This window comes from Perissodus microlepis, chromosome 13 (genome assembly GCF_051167445.1).
Source record: "Perissodus microlepis isolate ML-2025 ecotype Zambia chromosome 13, ASM5116744v1, whole genome shotgun sequence".
Classification (NCBI taxonomy): Eukaryota; Metazoa; Chordata; class Actinopteri; order Cichliformes; family Cichlidae; genus Perissodus; species Perissodus microlepis.
In genome coordinates this window covers 14,310,578-14,330,909 of record NC_140473.1, presented here as the reverse complement: position 1 = coordinate 14,330,909, position 20,332 = coordinate 14,310,578, and the positions used below count along the sequence as shown (strand labels likewise).

Here is a 20,332-nt window from a genome sequence, read left to right as displayed (position 1 = left end):
GCTCACTGGATATTTTCTGTCCTTCAGGCCATTCTCAGTAAACCTCAGTTGCATACACCAGCATCTATGCCACGTTCAAAGTCACTTAAATCACTTTTCTTCTGATGCTTAGTTTGAACTTCAGCAGGTCATCTCAGTCACATCTACATGCCTAAATGCAGTGAGTTGCTTTGGTGTGATTGGCTAATTTCATATGTGCATTAACAAGCAGTTGGACTGATGTACCTAATAATGTCCAGTGAATTTACATCCAAAAGACAGAACACACTGGTGAGGTTAGCAACAATGAAAGTCCTGAGGTCCACTGAAGAGGAAAAACAAAAACAAAACATTAATCAGCCTCAAGACCTGAAAGGTTTGATTAAATTCATGCAATAATTTGTCTATTGAAATATGTGCCCCTAAAAATTGGGTCTACACAAATCCCTACATTTATGTTCAACCTATTAAATTCTGAACTTCTTTAACTGTCTCACTGAGGTGGTCTGAGGAGTAAAATTAATGAAATCTGCGTTACTATCCAATTTTTGAAACCAGAAAAAAGGGTGAAAAAAAACCCAACCACTCAGCTTTCATTTTAGAGTTTTTATAAGACATCTTATAAACTGAAATAGAGATTCAACTTCATACAAGAGCTTTAAGTAGTATTTCCCACATAAACAATTGATTGTGCAAATGCTGTGCTGAGTAAAGAAGCTGCAATTGAGGTTATTTGAGGATCTTGTGGACTTCAGACAGAAGTGTTCCCGATAACCCGTCTGAGTCACTGATCATCAAACGATGACCACCACACAAGTCTTCACCACACTTGAATGGAGGATATACATTTTTTTGTTTTAATTTCCTCTGGCATCCAAAACATGACGTTTTGTGCTATAAGAAGCATCAGAAGCTCCTCCAAAAAGGCCACATAAGAGAGGGAGTGCAAAACACCAGCAGGGCGTGAAGACACTGCAGCTGCTCAGAAAGTAGATAAAGAGTTTTTATCTTTCAAAAATAAAAATATCTTTATAAAACTGACTAACGAAAAAAAAAAAGTTTTCAAAGGCAGGTCGGTTTATTCTCAGGCAACATGCGGGCAACTTAATTTAGGTGCAGAGGTTCAGTGGTGAGCGTGGCAGTGAGCTGTAAATCTCCTTTTTCAAACCAAAATATTCCCCTTAGGCAACACTCAAAATGTGTTGGATTTAAAAAAATTAAAAGAAAGAAAGGAATGAGTCACATTCAAACTGGATAGAAACTAATAGCACTTCAATTAAGTCACGCTGATTATTAAGGCTTCCCTTTACAAGCTGCAAAAACCATCAGTTCATACAAATGTGATGCTAAACAAAATAAATAACCTAAAAAAAAATGCAGAATTGTTCATTAATTACAATGAGCAGGTGGATATGTAAGATTTATTCGATAGGTGAGTCAGCGGTGCGGCAAACTTCTATTTGGCATGTTGGATTGCTGACCTCTGACAGTAACTGCTCAGGTCCTCACTTGGAATTTGCCCGCTTTAGTCACATATTTGACACCTTTAAATGGCTTGTACGTCTCTCCGTACATGTCGAGACGGCTCACTTTAAGACCTGCACAGAGGAGGAGAGCAGTGTAATATAAATCAAGGAAGATAAATAACAGGGCTGAAGGGATCGACGGTTTTAAATTTCAAACTTGACTGAAGTCACGCTTTGATAGATTACCTGATATGGCCAGCTGCTGGATCTTTAGGTCAATATTGAGTGAGGGGTTCTCTTCAGGGTTAGGCACTCCTGTCTGCATACTCAGACTGCCTCGCAAGTTGGGAAGCTTCTGGGGATTAAGCTTACCAATGTCCCAAACCAACAACTACCAAAAGAGGAAAAATAAATGCTTTTTATTAATTTTAGTGTCTCCAAAACATCCACAACTGGACCAGGACAGGACCTTCTCAGGCTTTTGGTGACTGAGATTCAGCACACCTGCGTGCAGGTTTGTAGTAAAGCAAAAGGCATCCTAACTGCTCGCTTAGCTCACTCCTGCTGTGTTACTGCTTATGACAGCCTTGTTACCTTTGTAGTGAAGTCATAGGTGTAGTTTCCCTGTGAGGCTGTGAGGTTGGCATTAAGCACAGCCTTAGGCATGTGGACAGTGACTTTCAGGTCCTCCACTGTCTTCCCCATAGTTTGCTTGGGTCCAATGGTGATGTCGAGGCGACCGCAAGATCCTGCCTCGAAGAAACTGATGCTTTGCTTCACATACACTGGAATGGCTACAAGACTGAGGAAGGACATAAAAAAAACAATGGCTACAATAAACCTGAATGATTGGTGGTGTGAATGTTGTTATTTAAATCAATTAAATCTGAATTATTTCATCTCCAAGTGAGAAAATGATGCCTGCGCTTACTTTTGAGAGCTGATGTGATAGGTCATGAGCGTGAAGTTTCCATCCGGTGGGATGAACGACAGGACACGCTCCGACTCCCAGCGCCTGAACCGCACGCATGGGTGGAAACTCACGTCATCAAGAAGCCGAGGATTCTGTCATCAACAGCGAGAAGTGTTAAAAAAGCAAAGCACTGACGGTTAGGCATAAAAGACTGAGAGGAAGTTACCCCACCATAAAGGACATCGTCAGGTCAGGCATCCCACTGAGTTTCACACAGGCTTCAATTACACCCTGGATCTCTGCAGATACTGTCGTACCTGGAAAAGGAGGAGCGATAAATCTCACCTATGAAACCTTACATGAAGAAAAGTGACTTCAAAATATCCAGCAATATAATATGTGCTGATCAAATAAGTGTCAGTTTGTACCGGATTTGTCCACAATGGCGTCTATTTCTTCTGTCACATCAAAATACGCCTCATTATTGGTGTATTTGACACCAGCCCGCCTCCATGGGATGTTTGACAGCTGACCTTGTGGCAACGTTTCTCCAACATTACTACCTCCTGAAAAAGAAACAAAACCAAGGTGAAGCCACAAATGTACACATTAACAATGCAGAGTTTACTTGTACTTTAGTTTAGAGGTTGGTAAACACTCCAAAGTCAGGGTGACCTCCAGTTACCTGTTAGCGTGTTGACGACTGATCGCAGGATGTTGGGAGGCCTGATCATCTCCTTGAGGACGTTGGACTCTGTTGCTAGTGGAAATCCATTGTCCAGCATCTCCTCCAACAGCTCATAAACTATCACCACGTTGTCACTGATCACACTTTCGGAGCACTCTCCAAAGTAGTCCTGTCAACAAAGCTGCCCGTTACACCAAAGCCAAAAGTTTATGTAGATGTTTTTCAAGCACTTATACACAAGCAAGCCATCTGGGGCCCATCAGAGATGTATCCATATGGATGTTCATATTAGATGATGCCACTGTTCTCTGCATCATCTACAGCACAAGGACCAGGACCAAGGCCATAAAAAGTCAACCAATCGGACCACTCTCTCCATGACCAATAGGATCATGATCATCTTTCAGCACGATAGAAGTGGTAACAACACGATATTTCACAACTTTTGCTGTTTCACAAAGTCCTTTATCGTTTTGTGTAAGCAAAATCTATCAACATTGAGAATCTTATGTAAACAACTTTGCTAGATGGGTTGGATTCAACACTTCAAGAGCAGGAATTTGGTGAAACTGATAAGTTGTTAAGTGTGCATGAAGGTTATAGTGTGAAAATCTGGAAAATGTGGTGATAAATCAACAAACAACCTCGATCTTTAACACAGGATGGATGAAGTCCCATTAGGTGCTCGCTCGGTACAAGCTTCACTAAAATCTGACCAATACTGATGGAGTAGTAACGATTCTTATGGTTGGTGGACAGAGGGGCAAATGTACAAGCCCATGACTCCTTAGGCTGGATGAGCTAAAAATGTAATTATTATATTTTTATATACCTCCTTTAATTTTTAGAGCAGGTACATTTTATCTTACTCAATACTTGCATCCATGGATCATTCCTGTGCATTACTTTATTGCAATAGAAATACAATGGTTTTGTTTTTTTAATTAAGTGCATTATATATTTTTTTATTTTTAGGAAGATTGTTTTCTGATGCATTTCTCGTGGCTTCATAGTGTAGAGTTAACACATTACAGGGAGTGCAGAATTATTAGGCAAATGAGTATTTTGTCCACATCATCCTCTTCATGCATGTTGTCTTACTCCAAGCTGTATAGGCTCGAAAGCCTACTACCAATTAAGCATATTAGGTGATGTGCATCTCTGTAATGAGAAGGGGTGTGGTCTAATGACATCAACACCCTATATCAGGTGTGCATAATTATTAGGCAACGTCCTTTCCTTTGCCAAAATGGGTCAAAAGAAGGACTTGACAGACTCAGAAAAGTCAAAAATAGTGAGATATCTTGCAGAGGGATGCAGCAGTCTCAAAATTGCAAAGCTTCTGAAGCGTGATCATCGAACAATCAAGCGTTTCATTCAAAATAGTCAACAGGGTCGCAAGAAGCGTGTGGAAAAACCAAGGCGCAAAATAACTGCCCATGAACTGAGAAAAGTCAAGCGTGCAGCTGCCAAGATGCCACTTGCCACCAGTTTGGCCATATTTCAGAGCTGCAACATCACTGGAGTGCCCAAAAGCACAAGGTGTGCAATACTCAGAGACATGGCCAAGGTAAGAAAGGCTGAAAGACGACCACCACTGAACAAGACACACAAGCTGAAACGTCAAGACTGGGCCAAGAAATATCTCAAGACTGGTTTTTCTAAGGTTTTATGGACTGATGAAATGAGAGTGAGTCTTGATGGGCCAGATGGATGGGCCCGTGGCTGGATTGGTAAAGGGCAGAGAGCTCCAGTCCGACTCAGACGCCAGCAAGGTGGAGGTGGAGTACTGGTTTGGGCTGGTATCATCAAAGATGAGCTTGTGGGGCCTTTTCGGGTTGAGGATGGAGTCAAGCTCAACTCCCAGTCCTACTGCCAGTTTCTGGAAGACACCTTCTTCAAGCAGTGGTACAGGAAGAAGTCTGCATCCTTCAAGAAAAACATGATTTTCATGCAGGACAATGCTCCATCACACGCGTCCAAGTACTCCACAGCGTGGCTGGCAAGAAAGGGTATAAAAGAAGAAAAACTAATGACATGGCCTCCTTGTTCACCTGATCTGAACCCCATTGAGAACCTGTGGTCCATCATCAAATGTGAGATTTACAAGGAGGGAAAACAGTACACCTCTCTGAACAGTGTCTGGGAGGCTGTGGTTGCTGCTGCACGCAATGTTGATGGTGAACAGATCAAAACACTGACAGAATCCATGGATGGCAGGCTTTTGAGTGTCCTTGCAAAGAAAGGTGGCTATATTGGTCGCTGATTTGTTTTTGTTTTGTTTTTGAATGTCAGAAATGTATATTTGTGAATGTGGAGATGTTATATTGGTTTCACTGGTAAAAATAAATAATTGAAATGGGTATATATTTGTTTTTTGTTAAGTTGCCTAATAATTATGCACAGTAATAGTCACCTGCACACACAGATATCCCCCTAAAATAGCTGTTGTGTGCACCTGTTCCGATGCACACTGGTGAAACGCAGTGGATTTCCTCCACTGTGTCAGAAATGGTGATACTCCAGCAGGTCAACGGTAGGAAGTGACACGGTTCAGATCAAATGTTGACGGAACATCTAATGTCACTCTTGTAGGCAACTTCCCCACAAGACCAATATTTTGTCTCTGGGTTATAACTGGAGACAGAATGGGACTTCCATTCAGGAGCGTATGAGAGAAGGCAGAAACTTCTTCTTTTGTTGTGCTCAGTTAATAACTACCACATTTGAATCATCTAAGGTTTTGCATTTGTGTAGGCCCAGGCACTGACATTCTTACTTGCACAGGATACACTGTTTATGCGTTTTAATAGCTGGTTAAAACAACTCTAAACAATTTTCCAAAATCTCACACAGGAAAGTAAAAATAACACCTTCCTCCTTAACTGTACAATCTCTTTTGTTTCCTTAACTGCATTCTTCCAGACCATCAGCTACGGGGAAGTGAAATCTGATCACTTGACGTGAACCACAATCTGTCTTACTTCTTCTAGACACAATCAAAGACTTGAAGAACACAGCGCTCAAATCACACCTGAAATGTGTCCGCCACTCTGTGCAGGAACTCGATGACAAACAGTGGGGGGACCTCAGTCTGGATGACAGAGAGGAAGAAGAGTTTTCCCCTGTATATGGAGATGAGATAGTGGTGTGGGGTCTGGAGGACAGGGGGCACATTCTCTGGATCCACTGCTTTCTCCCTTGCCTCGAAGAAGTAATCGCACACACTTCGGCTGATGACACTCTTCCAGTGTTTCTCCAGGAAGATGTCTCCCAAGTGATTAATGACGAACAGGCTGTGGATCATCTCAGCTGCAACAATGAAGTGATTGTTGTTGTTGTTATTGTTGGTTGTGCTCGGTTATTAACTAAGAGTGACAGGCAAGGATAAAATCAGCAGATTTTAAAATAAATAAATCCTGACAGTTACCCGACATTGCCCAAATCAAAACAAAGCGATGTCACTTGTTGACATTTACCTACCTACAGTCAACCTCTCAAACTAACTTTACCCTCAGGTATAAGAGTCACATTGCAATTAACCTTAAATGTGATCAATACACCTGACAGTGAGAGACGTAACAGCCGCATGGCAGCTCTAAATATATTTGATAGCCTTAAAACAATCACAAATCTTAAAAAAAGAAAAAGTTTTACCTGCTGACTCCACTTCTCTGTGCCAAGATTATTACTTTTGAGCCAATATGGCTGCACAACTCCCCGAGCAGCTCAGGAGACGCCTGCAGATCTACCAACACGTAAACGCAACAAAGCCGGTACAAAAAGAAAACAAATCAGAAGGTCAAAGCCTACATATTATTAAAGACAATATCCTGGGTGGTTTAAATACCAAAGCAACCTCGGCGTTAACTCGAGCCGCACTTTGATAACAAAGTTTCGGGCTTTTTCATCAGGCTATATTTACGGACAGCTATAACACGGCGCCGTGTGGAGGGACCGGGGGCTTGTTTCCCTCAGTTTTGTTTGTTTGTTTTTTAAATTTAGACTTAGCACAAATTTACAAACTCTCAATGGGATATAACATTGGTGCAATAACATCGAAAAAAGCCTCCCAAAAAAAGGAAATAGAAAAACACAAAAAAAGAACAGTTACAATATAAATATGTGAAGGCCATTCTTATGACATTTTACTTTTTTTTTTTTCTAACAACATTTTTCCATACATGAGGCTTACTTGGTACATACATAGGGCACATTCATTAAAAGGAGAAACTGGGTCACATTTTCACATATCAAAGCAGCATCTTCACATGAGTCGTTCAACAGTTCTAAAAGTGACTTTAATTCAATCTTCAATCCATTTAGGGAAGGTTTTTTGTTTTGCCATTTACACTTATGGATATGGTATTTGCCCATAATTATTACAATGTTACAAAGCATGACAAGTTCCTTTGACACATTATCATTATTGTATAAAACCTATGTTAGAGTCACTCATCCAGTTTACCAAATCCTGCCAAAATTTAGTCGTTACCGAACAGGGAAAAAACAAAAAAAACAAAAAAACAAAACAAAACAAAACAAACAGTGGTCAATGCTTTCTTCTTTTTGTAAACAAAATCCACATGGCTCCATCTCAAATCCAAACCTTTTTTAAGCGTTTCTGCTGCTGGGTAACACCCATTAATTATTTTAAATTGCATTTCTTCAACTTTGGGTGGGGTAGGCCATTTCAAAAAAATGTGTATATTTGTTTGTTATTTTGAAATTACACCCTTTTAATTTTGTGTTTTTGTTAAAATCATGAAATAATATATTTTTAAACATTTTATTTATGGTTTTATTACCACACTTTTTATTGATTAAAGGAATCTGATTTAACTGTAAAGAAGGTAAACTTATTTGTCCTTTAGAGTAATGGAAATGATTTTGCATCAAATTCAGCACAGGTAGAAGGTTCGCATTGCAAACTCTGTCATATTCTCTAAGGGAACACTGAATGTTAAACTTGACTTTAAAAACACCTAATTCGAGAAAATGCCCCTTCTCATCAAGTAAATCTGTTATAAAATTATCTTTTTTTCATACCACTCCTTAATGAATAATGACTTACTATTAATTGTAATGGTCCTGTTATTCCACAAGGTGGAGCCATGGGGCGTGAAGTTATGGGCAAAACCCATCTTCCAAAGACCTGCTTATGGTATTCTATCAAGATCACATTTCAGGAGAAAAGCCAACCCTCCCACCTTTTTGAAAATATTTTTGGGGATATGAAACCATATGGAGTCAGGCTTTAATATAAAGACTTTTAACCAATTTATTTTAAATACTCCAACCACTGATTGAAAATCAATGGTCCTTATACCTCCTTTGGTGTATTCTTTGACCAGTTGTGATTTTTTAATGTAATGTTTTTTATAACGCCGAATGAATTGATTGATTACGGAGTTAATCTTTTTAATACTATGCGGGGTAATGTATAATGAATAAGCTGGGTAAACCATCTTTGAAACACCCTCTGATTCTGATAATAAATTGCGTCCAAAAATTGTAATGTGTCTCGTTAACCAATGATTTAGTGTTTTGGACATAGCATCGATTTTGTCTTTCAGGTTTTTTGACTCTCTAATTTTGATGTCTTTATTTAAATAAATGCCAAAATATTTAACTTCATTTTTTCACAGGAATCATCCTCATGCTGTTTTCCAAAAAGTGGCAAAAGTTCACAGTTGTTTTAGGGCCATTTCTTTTAGTTATGTTCAAATCTTCTTCTAACAATAATTTATCTTCCTCATTTAATTGTTTTTACCCGATTTTTGATCATATCAAAGAAGATGTCTGCATTCTCTTTTTGAATTTTTTGCTTATACAAATTATTATAAAATGTGTTCATTTCTTTACTTATTTGGTTTGGGTCCTCTGTCATAGTGCCATCCTTACTCGATTTAGTTATTTTTTTTTCTTTGTTTGTCTACGTTTCTCTAGGTTATAAAATTAAGATGATTTTTTTCCCCCCATGTTCAATCCACTTGGCTTTAGATCTCACATATGCTCGCTTAGCTTTTCCCAGGTACACATCGTCTAGTTGTGTTTGTAAAGATTGTAAGCTTTCTGACTCTTCTGCAGTTATATCAGGCTTACCACATTGCAAATGTATTTGTTCAATTTGATTTTTCTGTTTAAGTATGCGACGAGCAGATACTTTCTTTCCAGATTCTATAGCTAGTTGTTTAACACTGTATTTGAACCATTTCCATTTGCCAACATTAGACATCATCATGTCATCAATTTCTAATTTTATTTTTTTAACTTGTGTACAGAAGTCTTTGTTCTGCAATAAACTATTATTAAATTTCCATATGTTTTCAGCCCTTTGTTGTCTACATAAGGATAACGAGAGACTTATTAGACAGTGATCAGTAAGTGGGGTTGATTGGGTTTCACATTTAGTAACATAAGTTGTTATTATTTGAGAGACAAGCCAATAATCTAGTCTTGAACATATGTTTTTATTTGTTGGACTCCTTGGAGCACTGTCAGTCATGGATTGGCCTCCTCAGACCCCGAAACTCAAAATTATTGAAGCAGTGTGGGACAAAAGCCAGCCAACAACCAAACAAGAGATTTGAATGTCCTTCAAAAATCCTGGAGAATGATTCATTAAACTGCTGCCGCACTTATAAGGTGTTAATACAGTATGTCTAAATGAAAACATAACTGTAAATTCAGACACGTGAGGTTGTGCTTAAAAGAATGATACCAAACAAGGCAAAGTAAATCGTTTTTAAAGGTGAAATGTAGAGGGAAAATCAAAAGTAGTGAAAAATGGCCAATTATACCCTGGACCCCAGAGGGTTAAACATTTTTTTTAAAGTAACGCAATAGTTACTTTTCAAGTAGTTAATTACTTTTAGAATTTTGTAACTCAGTTACTTTTTTGAAGAAGTAACTAGTAACTTTAATTACTTTTTCAAAGTAACTTGCCCAACACTGGTCATAGTTGCAGAACACCATAGGACTGAGACAGCTGAGGCATAAAAGGTTTGATTAAACAGATGAAAAAGAGAATTTCTTCCCTATAATGATCACTTTTTAAAATTCTGGTTCTAGAAAAAAAATGCAAAGATCTTGAGAACAAATTTGAGATTGATAGAATGATACGGGAGCAGAAAAATAAACATGTGGAACTCCTGACTCCCCTTCAAGTTGAAAACAGGTAACTGAAAAGAGAAATAGGCCCTGGAGCACAGACTAAGCCAGGCAATAGATGAAAAACAAAACTTTATAGAACTGAAGCAAAAACATGATTGAATAAAGCACGAACTCATGGCCCAAGAGCAACTAAGGCAGGGGTGTCGAACTCCAGGCTTCGAGGGCCGGTGTCCTGCAGGTTTTAGATATCACCCTGGGTCAACATAAAACCGAATCAAATGATTAGTTTATTAACAGGCCTCTGGAGAACTTTAAGAAATGTTGAGGAGGTAATTTAGATATTTAAATAAGCTGTGTTGGATCAAGGACACATCTAAAACCTGCGAGACACCATCCCTCGAGGCCTGGAGTTTGACACTTGTGAAGAAAGAGAATAGAGGATAAATTATGAAAAAAGAATAACAGAATATGTAGTCGAGGCCGACACATTTCTTTACTGTCGAGAAAAAACTTAAAGTTGTTTAAGAAGAAAAGGCAAATTTAAGGTTGTACTTCAAAAATAGAAAAAATAAGCCAAGGAAGATTAAGCGGAAAAGGGCCCTAGCAGAGAAAAATGCAGTGCTGAAGAAAAATAACGAACTCTTAGACCTGCTTTTGGAAAGGGACCGTGTGTGTGTGTGTGTGTGTGTAAAAATGTGTTAAAGCTTAATAAAAAGGTTATTCTTAAATACACTGGTGCCTTTGTAACAATGCAGGGCAGTGAGTATGGGAGTAGTTGGAGGCTGCCACTGGAAGGCTGTCACACTGGAAGGCTTTAATTTGTCTTATTTGTGTTCGTTTTATCCAAAAAAGGAAAGTCAGAATCAAAGTTAGATGCTCCACCTCAGCGAGATGATGTTGTCAGAGAGAGGATCTCTGATACAGTCAGGTGTGTCTTAACACATCAGCCAGTGTGGGTGAAATGACAATCTCTCTGAGTCATGGTGCGAACCCCGAGCTGGGGCTCCTCCCCAATCCACCTAAGTTAAGAGAAAAACCAAACGCTTTTTTCCATCAAAAACTTTTCTTCATCAGGGTGGAGAGCCTCCAACCTCTCCATGCTGAAAATGATGAGCAAAAAAGCTACAAAATACAGAGAACTGCTTTTTACATGTTTGCATTATGAAATAAATTAATAATTAATTAAATAGTTGTTTATTTTATTTATAAACTTCACTATTTCATTAATTATTTCATCTGTTGTACTTACCCATCAGTGTATGTTCCCTGTGTTTGCATACATTAAAATACCAGTACTGATGACCAGAGCATATAAATGCAGCACTTTTCATATCTGACAATATATTTTGAAAGCACAAGACAAATCACAAACTGTTTTTAATTTAGGTCTTTATTTTTATTTTGTTTTATTTTTCAGCTGTTGATTTTATGGTGATGTGATGCTATATTACATTTTTAAGATTCAGTTGAATTTAAGATTTTTAATATAGCATCAAACCGTCTCCTCAAGTTGCTTTATACTGTAAGATAAAGATCCTACAGTAGCAGCAAGAAAACCCTGATAAATTAATAATCCCTTATGAGCAAGCACTAGGCGACAGTGGGGAGGAAAAACTACCTTTAACAGGGAGAAACCTCCATCAGAACCAGGCTCAGGAAGGGACGGCCATCTGCCGCGGCCGGTGGGGTGTGATGGTAAAGATAATATGAGGAGACAAGATGAAGAATAAGTCTAATTAAATTCTAATTACATCGTTTTTAAATAAAATATACATCAGATGTTAATTATGAGGCCCGACTAGATTGCTTTAAGATTTGAAAAAAAAAAAAATCCAGCTGACAATTTAGTCATCACTACTGCATTTAAAGCAGCAGCTGAACGGCTTCTTTTAAGCTTTTAGCACTGCTGAAAAAAACCTGGCAAATTTGGCTTTCCTGGAGACACCAAGATTAATTGTTAGGCGCTTCAGTGCAACGAGGAATCCGACAAGGATGCCCTATTTCCCCAAAGCTTTTTATATTGGCAACTTAACTGTTAACACTATTAATCAAAAATTCTAACAACATACAAGGAATATCAATTTTTAATAAAGATTTTAAAATAAGTCAGTTTGCAGATGATACATTACCTTTTTGAAAGATAAATTCATGGTAGATAAAACTTTAAGTATTATCTCAATCTTCTCTAAAGCTTCTGGTTTATCTCTTAAAATCAAAAACTGTGAACTCTCGATTCATACAAGGTTGGAGTCCTCGATTGCTTCAATTAGAGTTGAATCTGAAGTCAAATATTTAGGGCTGACAATATCTAAATACCTCATTAGAAGAGAAGACACTAATAGTTCTAACCATATCATGGATATGAAGAAATCACTTAGGCACTGGCTAACCAGAGACCTCACTATTTTTGGTAGAAACATCCTATCCAAAGCTGAAGGTATCTCCAAATTGATCCATCCTTGTCACTCTCTATATATCTCCTCTAAAAACATTAATAATGCTAACACTGTTATTTTCCAATTTTTGTGGAAGAGTAAAACCCACTACATTAAAAGATCTCAGCTTGTGAAGGAATACAATAAAGTTGGTATCAAAGCCCCAGAATTTGAATCCATGGTTGGCACCCTTAGAATTAAATGGTTAAAATCTTGTCTGTCACAGCCTGACTCCATTTGGTTTCACATACCAAGATCCTTGTTTAATAAAATAGGAGGTTTAGACTTTATTTTGAATTGTGATTTTGAGGTAAAAAAATAAAAAAAATAAACAAATCCCAATCAAGTTATCAAACTTTCACAAACAGATTTTGCATTACTGGAAAATGATATTTACCTATAACTTCTCGCCTCATAATTCAACCTTATGGAACAATAGGGTGTTCTGCGCTCACAGACGGGACAGACAGCGCGCAGCAACGCACCTAATGATGTTTAAAAGATCCCAAAGCCCAAGTCCATCTTTTCAGACGAACTGGTAATTTTTCTTATGCAGATGAGGCATTATTTCTGTACCATTATTTAATTCCAGAGGATTTTAGGTTATTTTTTGCACTTGTTGACTTGTAAAAGCATGTATGACATATTTTATTTCATAATTCATTAACCCCACGGAGAAGGCATCGTTTAAATGTGTTTCTTTAAGCAAGTTCTTCATGACTGAGCCAAGTGTCCTCTTTTTTGGAAATCAAAATATGGTCACCCTAATTTATTAGTTGTTTCATCAAAGGCAAAATATTCCATAATTATGATAGAATGGTTACTTGGAATGGTTCTAGTTTAGTTACTTCAAATAAATTTGATAAAGTTTACTCGAAATGTATGAAATGGCCTATTCTACCTAAAGTTAAAGAAACACGCTTTAAAATCCATCCATTCGCTTCCGCTTACCCTTTTCAGGGTCGCGGGGGGTGCTGAAGCCTATCCCAGCTGTCATAGGGCGAGAGGCGGGGTACACCCTGGACAGTCGCCAGTCTGTCGCAAATTCTTTATTTAAAATCTTTAAATACAGTTTATCCTGTGGCAGAATTTCTAAAAAAAGAGATTTGGCTTTGAGATGGATCAGTGTTTGTACTGACGAAAATGAAACCCAGTACATCTTTTTTTTTCTATGCCCTATCACACAACGTTTTTGGTGTGGCATAAAAAAAAATTGTTTCTCTTTAATATTCCCCTAATGCTGTATGTCTTGTACTGTTCCAAATTCTTATTTGTATTATTACCTGTGTTATCCTCTTTGCGAGTTTGTATTTTGCAATTGCTCAATTAAAAAAAAAAAAAAGAAAAGAAAAAAACACAACTTTTGAGCCAAAAATTGCTGCACAACTCCCCGAGCAGCTGAGGAGACGCCTGCAGATCTACCAACACGTAAACGCAACGAAGCCAGTACAACAAGAAAACAAATCAGAAAGTCAATGCCTACATATTATTAAAAACAATATCCTGGGTGGTTAAAATACCAAAGCAACCTCGGCGTTAACTCGAGCCGCACTTTGATAACAAAGTTTCCGGCTTTTTCATCAGGCTATATTTACGGACAGCTATAACACGGCGCCGTGTTGTGGGTCTGAAGTTTTGTTTCCCTCAGTAGAGTCTTGCAGGATTTCGTTCAGCGCTTCCTTTACGCTTTCCGACCATTCTTCGGCAAAGATTGTATGGAATCAGAATGATGCCACCTTGAAACGAAACCGAAAAAAATATTGAAACCGAAAAAAAATATTGTAACTGAAATAAATGTACTGAAAAATCTTGTATTGAAACCGAAAAAAAAAATTGATAGTGAAAAACAATTAATTGAAACTGTAATTTTTTGGTTTTCGCTTACAATTTTTTTTTTCGGTTTCAATCCATTTTTTTTCGGTTTCAATCCACTTTTCGGTTTCAAACCATTTTTCAGTTTCACTCTGCTGGCACTGTTTTGGCGTACGGGGGCGCGCTGGGGGGCGGGGATTCCGACCCGCATGTATTTGCATATATTATAATGCTGACCAATGACTGGAGAAAACACTGACGACGGGCTGCGGTCACGGACAAACTCGCACGTGTCTGTTCGGGAATGGCTGATGCCGAGAGGTCCAGCGTTTACATTACCGACTATTTCAAAGTGACAGCCTGAGGTGTTCTTCAGTAAATTGGACTACCGGACAGGAGGACCTGAGGCCCCACCGCAATATTTTTGGTAAGTTAAATGTGTTTGTAAACTAATCCGTAATTTAGGTCCTTAGCTAGCTACCTAAGGACCTAGCTAGCTAAAATGAGCACTCGGCTGTCGGGGAAACTTGTTTTGTAAAGTTCGTTTAGCTAACCCGTGCAGGTGAATGTATTTACCCTGACTAAAGAAATCAAGAGAAACGCACCGGGCTGCTCAGTGACTAACCACGGTTACTGTACTTTTATTATGAGTATTATACTGTAAGAGCAACAGGCTGGACTCTGCTTCTGCTCCTGTGCAGAGCTGATTATTAAATATGTGCAAACAGCAGCATGTTTTCTGTCGCTTTCCACATGTGGAAGGACATTAACGCCAACTTTTAAATTCCCCTCATTAGTCAATAGCTATGGATTAAATAGCAAAGCCCGATACTTATGTACTGAAACCAACTACTTCCGCTTGTCAGCTTAAGTTAAAATGTTACATTTTTCCCCTGATTTTTTTTTTAGCTTTTTTTTTTTTTTTTACTGAGTTTGTTACAAATATTCAGGTTAAAAAACTGTCCAAATTATTTTTAATGAATTATGTTCACAAAGTCACATGTGCAGTACTCTGTACAGCTTGCATCCTTTAGGACAAATAATTTGAAACATTAATATTTCTTGTTCAATACTGAGCTGATAACACCTCTGTATGTTGTGACCAGGATGCAGCAGCAGACTGAACCTCGACTGAAACCTGCTCCATCATCTCATCTTTGCAGATGTCCATTTATAAAGCATCAACAACTCAAAGGTAAACATATTAGAAAATGTGTTAGTAAGGCCTTTAAAACAAATAAAAAAAATAAACAGCTGTCGGCAGAACTGTAGACTGAACAACTTCAGATCCTGAGTGTGTGAGGACGGAGAAGGATCAGCTCTATTTCAGATTTGAGAGATAAACTTTATATTTCAGTTTGTGATGATTCTGTTCTGTTTGTGATTACAGGAGCTGTCCTCAGATTCGGACCTCAGCACCACCCAGTGACAGCAGACAGATCATCCTATATCTTCAATCTTTGTAGTATCTCCAAAATTAACTGAAGAAAACAGTACAAAGGTTAAAGTACCACATGTGCTGTCAGTGAAAGCTGCAGCTGTTTTATTGATAAATTTAAAGACAAAAAGTCAAAAGGATTAATCACCCCTGTAACTGTGTCACTATACATCAGCATTAACAGTACCTCAGTTTGGTGTTTCAGAAAACTGCTGATCTCAGACCTGCACAACTTCTGTTTTAAACACTGAATGTACTCAGCTACATGAAGAGCACATGTTTTCTCTGACACAATTAAATAAAACCTGATGATTAAAGTCAAAGGTTGTTACTTGTATTTGAACTAAAAACTTGCGATCTGGAATTCTTTCACTGTTTTTTGACAATAATGTGTTATTTATCATAAAGTAATTCAGAGTCATTCATACCAGAGTAACCAGTGAGCACAACATATATTTAACTTTCTACAGGACTTAAAGCTATTACTATAGCTTATAGCTATTACTTAACTGCACTACTGTATAGTTCTGTGTAAATAATCATTCTGTACATATAATTTTTAATCCTACAACTGTTTATAACTTGCATAGTTCACATTTCTGTATAACTGTATATCTCAGATTTCTGTATAGTTTTTCATATTTATATCCTGTTCATAGCCTGTACATAGTTTGTACTCACTACAGCCTGTACATACTTATAGTTATAGAATAGTCCTAACATACTTCATACCGTGTACATTGTAACATACCATAATAGACCCATTTCTGTAATATACTTACATATCTATATTATTGCTAATATATATTGTAATATATCTATATCATGGCTAAAGCACTTCTGGATGGATGCAAACTGCATTTCATTGCCCTGTACCTGTGCATGTGCAATGACAACAAAGTTGAATTCTATTCTATTCTATTATGTAAAAGTCCAGACCCTCTGAGGATTATCTGAGTACTTCTAACATTACACAAAGCAAAGGTCTCCATCAGTGTTCATGAAATGCTGGGTTTATCCTTCTTGTGAGGGAGCTGCTGGTGAAGATCACGAGCCCTACTTGATCCTGGCGACGAGTTTCAGTCTTCCTGGTGTTTCTGAAATGATGCCTCTCACTGTGGGTCAACAGAACTTCTGGCACAGGACAGCTGTAATGAAAGAAATTGAAGAAGTTTTGAAAAAAAAAAAAAAATCTTGGAAATGCCCTAAATGTGAGAAGCAGATTTTGTATTTACTTTTCTTTTGCCAATCAAGATAAAGTATAATTTTCACCATACAATTACTAACCTTGTCATCTCCTGCACTGTCTGTTTTGGGCTCTGGGCTTGTCCTTCCCAGCGCTCATGAGACTGCTTTGATGCACTGTGGTATGAGGTGCTAACCTGTTGACAGTGTTGGGAAGGTTAATTTTAAAATGTATTCCACCAAAGATTATAGAAGTAATGTATTCTGAATACTTTACAACTACATGAATGTACTATTGCTGTGTGATTTATTACTATTACTGAAGGCTACTCGCCATACCAATACCAACTAGATGTTAAAATCTTAATATAAATGAGTAACAGTAGGTGGACATTAGGTAAGGCTGCACTTTTTGCAGCGATCTCGTGTAGAAAACTATTCCGCGCGTATATAAAACAGGTCAACGGCTCCGAACCGTAGTAAAGGGACCTCTGGCTAATACGTCGGGTTCGTAGCTGAAAACTAGCTTTACTTTGTTGTCTGGGTCAAGTTTGCTAGCGAGAGGCAGAGAGAGGCGTTGAAAGGCTGCTTATTGTTTCGGAGGAAAACACGAACACGGTGTACAGTCGAGTCTTAACAGCTTACTTACAGCTGGGCTCGTCAGGCACTCTTTTTGGCTGCAGTGGTTATTATTATATTTACATGCTTCCAGCTCCCGTTTCTGCCCCGTGACAGCTCGTACTTTTCCTTTTTCTCCCTCCCTCGCTCACAGACACATAACGGGTATGGCAGTCCATTCTCCCTGCAGCACAGACTACACTGCCCATGAGGCTACATTGTTTAGGGCGATGCCTGTAACACTCTGCTATTGCCTTCATATTAAATAATTTTTGTATAATAATTTTTAGAGGCTCTTATTGCATGTTTTGTTTGGGTTTCCACCGGTGTGCAATTACCAAAAATAGAGAGACCATAGCCTAACATATGAAACAGGAAAATACCGCCATGTAATCCATTTATTTCAACAAACTAACTGTATTCTCAATATCACCTATTGAACAGTAACTGTAACGGATACATTTACTCATATTTTGTATTTTAAATACGTAACGCCGGTGCATGTATTATGTTACTGCCCAACACTGCCTGTTGAGATCCTGAGATCCGCTCCTAGAACACCGGCCTCCAACTCCTGAAGAGACACGGGTGTCCCTAAATTTAGCAAATATTAGCTTCAGGCTAGCTTGCTACGACGAATAGGCTAATACCAGCATTTTACCACAACTTCACCAGATGTAGCTAAAAAAACGAAACTAATGTCCAGCCCAGTGGGACAGCAAGGAAAGATGACAAAAAATGATTACTTACTTGCGGTTTGGAGGTTCAAGCTGAAATTAAAGCAGCCATTGAAAGACGGGAAGAGAGAAAGATGGCAGCTTGGTCAGCACTAGTGGCCTCTATAATGTATGCAAATACATGCAGGCCGGAAACCCCGCCCCCCCCCCAGCGCGCCCCCGGACGCCAAAACAGTGCCAGCAGGTTGAAACTGAAAAATGGTTTGAAACCGAAAAATGGTTTGAAACCGAAAAATGGATTGAAACCGAAAAAAAATGGATTGAAACCGGAAAAAAAAAAAATGTAAGCGAAAACAAAAAAATTACAGTTTCAATTAATTGTTTTTCACTATCAATTTTTTTTTCGGTTTCAATACAAGATTTTTCAGTACATTTATTTCAGTTACAATATTTTTTTTCGGTTTCAATATTTTTTTCGGTTTCGTTTCAAGGTGGCATCGTTCTGATTCCATAGGATAGACAGTATACCCTATAACCTAAAATTAAGATGTTATATTTGTATTCACTATTAGAACTTTTGAAAGAAAGTTATTTAGACTAGCTTTTAATGTATCCCAGTATTCTCTTAGCATGTATGATACTCCTCCTAAGATAGACAGATGGCTAGATAGATGCGGTAAAAGTTTCATAAGACATCTTGTGCTGGAAAAAAAAAGTTTTTTTGTTTCGTTATGTTTTGCGTCTTTTTCATTACAGGGAGTCACTGCGTTGTGTGCTATGTGTCTTTAAAAGATCTAAAGAAACTCTGCAAAAAAAGAAGTGCCAGGCCTAAAAGAAATTATCTACAGCAGATGAACATTATCTGGAAGTTATAAAAAATGCAATTGAAAGAAAAAAAATGCAGCAAAAACCTGACACTTAAGTTAATCCATCTCCAAATATATTTCACTAAAGGCTCATCACAAATGTTCTCATGGGAAAGGTGGTAGAGCGAAATGAGGTTTGCCAAATTACACCAGAAGTGGACTGAAAATCAGTGGCAACTGGTCTTATGAAGTGATAAATTCAAGATTGGTTTTTGATTTAAGGAACTGTCAGCATGTACAGAGGAAATCAAGAGAGTACAACAGTGCACCTGTGGTGGAGGGTCTATCATGGTTTTGTGTTGGAGAGCTTGTCTGTGAAGGTTCTCAGTCATCCAGGTCATCGTAGTCTAAGGAGCTTGGAAAGAAAAGCGTCTGGACTTCTTTAAGTTTCTTGAAGACGTTTCACCTCTCATCCGAGAAGCTTCTTCAGTTCTAAGGTCAAATGGCCGAGAGTCCCAGATTTAAACCCAGTGGAAGTATTGGCTCATGTGATTAGGTAGAGGATCATCAGGGGGTCCTTTTGTCCCTCTTTGGGGGGATACTCCCACTGGGTTTAAATCTGGGATTCTCGGCCATTTGACCTTAGAACTGAAGAAGCTTCTCGGATGAGAGGTGAAACGTCTTCAAGCAACTTAAAGAAGTCCAGATGCTTTTCTTTCCAAGCTCCTTAGACTGTTGGAGAGCTTGTTAAATCATTGATATCATTAATGCAGAAAATACCATCATGTTTTGATCCACCATGCATTAACACCTGGAAAGCATTTTCAGTTTTTAGCAATGATCCAAACACACATACCTGAGTAGAAAAACCATGATGGAGCACTGTCAGTCATGGATTGGCCTCCCCAGACCGCGAAACTCAAAATTATTGAAGCAGTGTGGGACAAAACCCAGCCAAAAACCAAACGAGAATGTTTGGTTTTTTCCAGGATTTTTGAATGTCCTTCAAAAATCCTGGAGAATGATTCATTAAGACTACTAACTGCTGCCGCACTTATTTCCCATTTTCCTAAAAAAAAATATAAAGAAATGAGAGGTGACTAAAGTTGCTCCTTACCTTGCCATCGCTTCACGTTAACCCTGCACGGCCCTTGCATGGCGTCAGATTTCAGGCTTCTGATTGGTCTAGCTCTGCAAAG

At 38.3% G+C, this 20,332-nt stretch overlaps 1 protein-coding gene and 1 long non-coding RNA gene across 3 annotated transcripts; both read right to left on the bottom strand.

The window, feature by feature from the left end:
- Nucleotides 1–570: 570 nt before the first annotated feature.
- Nucleotides 571–20,331, bottom strand: ap3m1 (adaptor related protein complex 3 subunit mu 1). Its single transcript, XM_084947705.1, has 10 exons — nucleotides 20,251–20,331; nucleotides 6,704–6,794; nucleotides 6,081–6,358; nucleotides 3,044–3,215; nucleotides 2,787–2,924; nucleotides 2,590–2,675; nucleotides 2,377–2,510; nucleotides 2,040–2,247; nucleotides 1,692–1,836; nucleotides 571–1,577 (listed from the first exon to the last, which is right to left on the bottom strand). Exons 3-10 carry the CDS (start codon nucleotides 6,351–6,353, stop codon nucleotides 1,477–1,479), a joined length of 1,257 nt encoding a protein of 418 aa, XP_084803831.1. The 5' UTR covers nucleotides 6,354–6,358; nucleotides 6,704–6,794; nucleotides 20,251–20,331; the 3' UTR covers nucleotides 571–1,476.
- LOC146374849 (uncharacterized) lies at nucleotides 15,912–18,519 on the bottom strand. 2 transcript variants are annotated; one of them, XR_014802121.1, is made up of 3 exons: nucleotides 18,401–18,519; nucleotides 17,135–17,229; nucleotides 15,912–16,995 (listed from the first exon to the last, which is right to left on the bottom strand). It is a non-coding gene; the product is annotated as an uncharacterized LOC146374849 (long non-coding RNA). The 2 variants fall into 2 exon arrangements; XR_014802120.1 differs by having other exon boundaries at nucleotides 17,135–18,519.
- Nucleotide 20,332: the final 1 nt, after the last annotated feature.

Excerpts from the sequence above, each read along its gene's own strand:
- ap3m1 (XM_084947705.1), bottom strand. The coding sequence starts at position 6,353 with ATGATCCACAGCCTGTTCGTCATTAATCACTTGGGAGACATCTTCCTG. Across the intron at positions 3,216-6,080 it reads GAGTGGCGGACACATTTCAG|GACTACTTTGGAGAGTGCTC; the intron begins GTGTGATTTGAG and ends CTTTGTTGACAG. Across the intron at positions 2,248-2,376 it reads TATCACATCAGCTCTCAAAA|TCTTGTAGCCATTCCAGTGT; the intron begins GTAAGCGCAGGC and ends GTCCTTCCTCAG.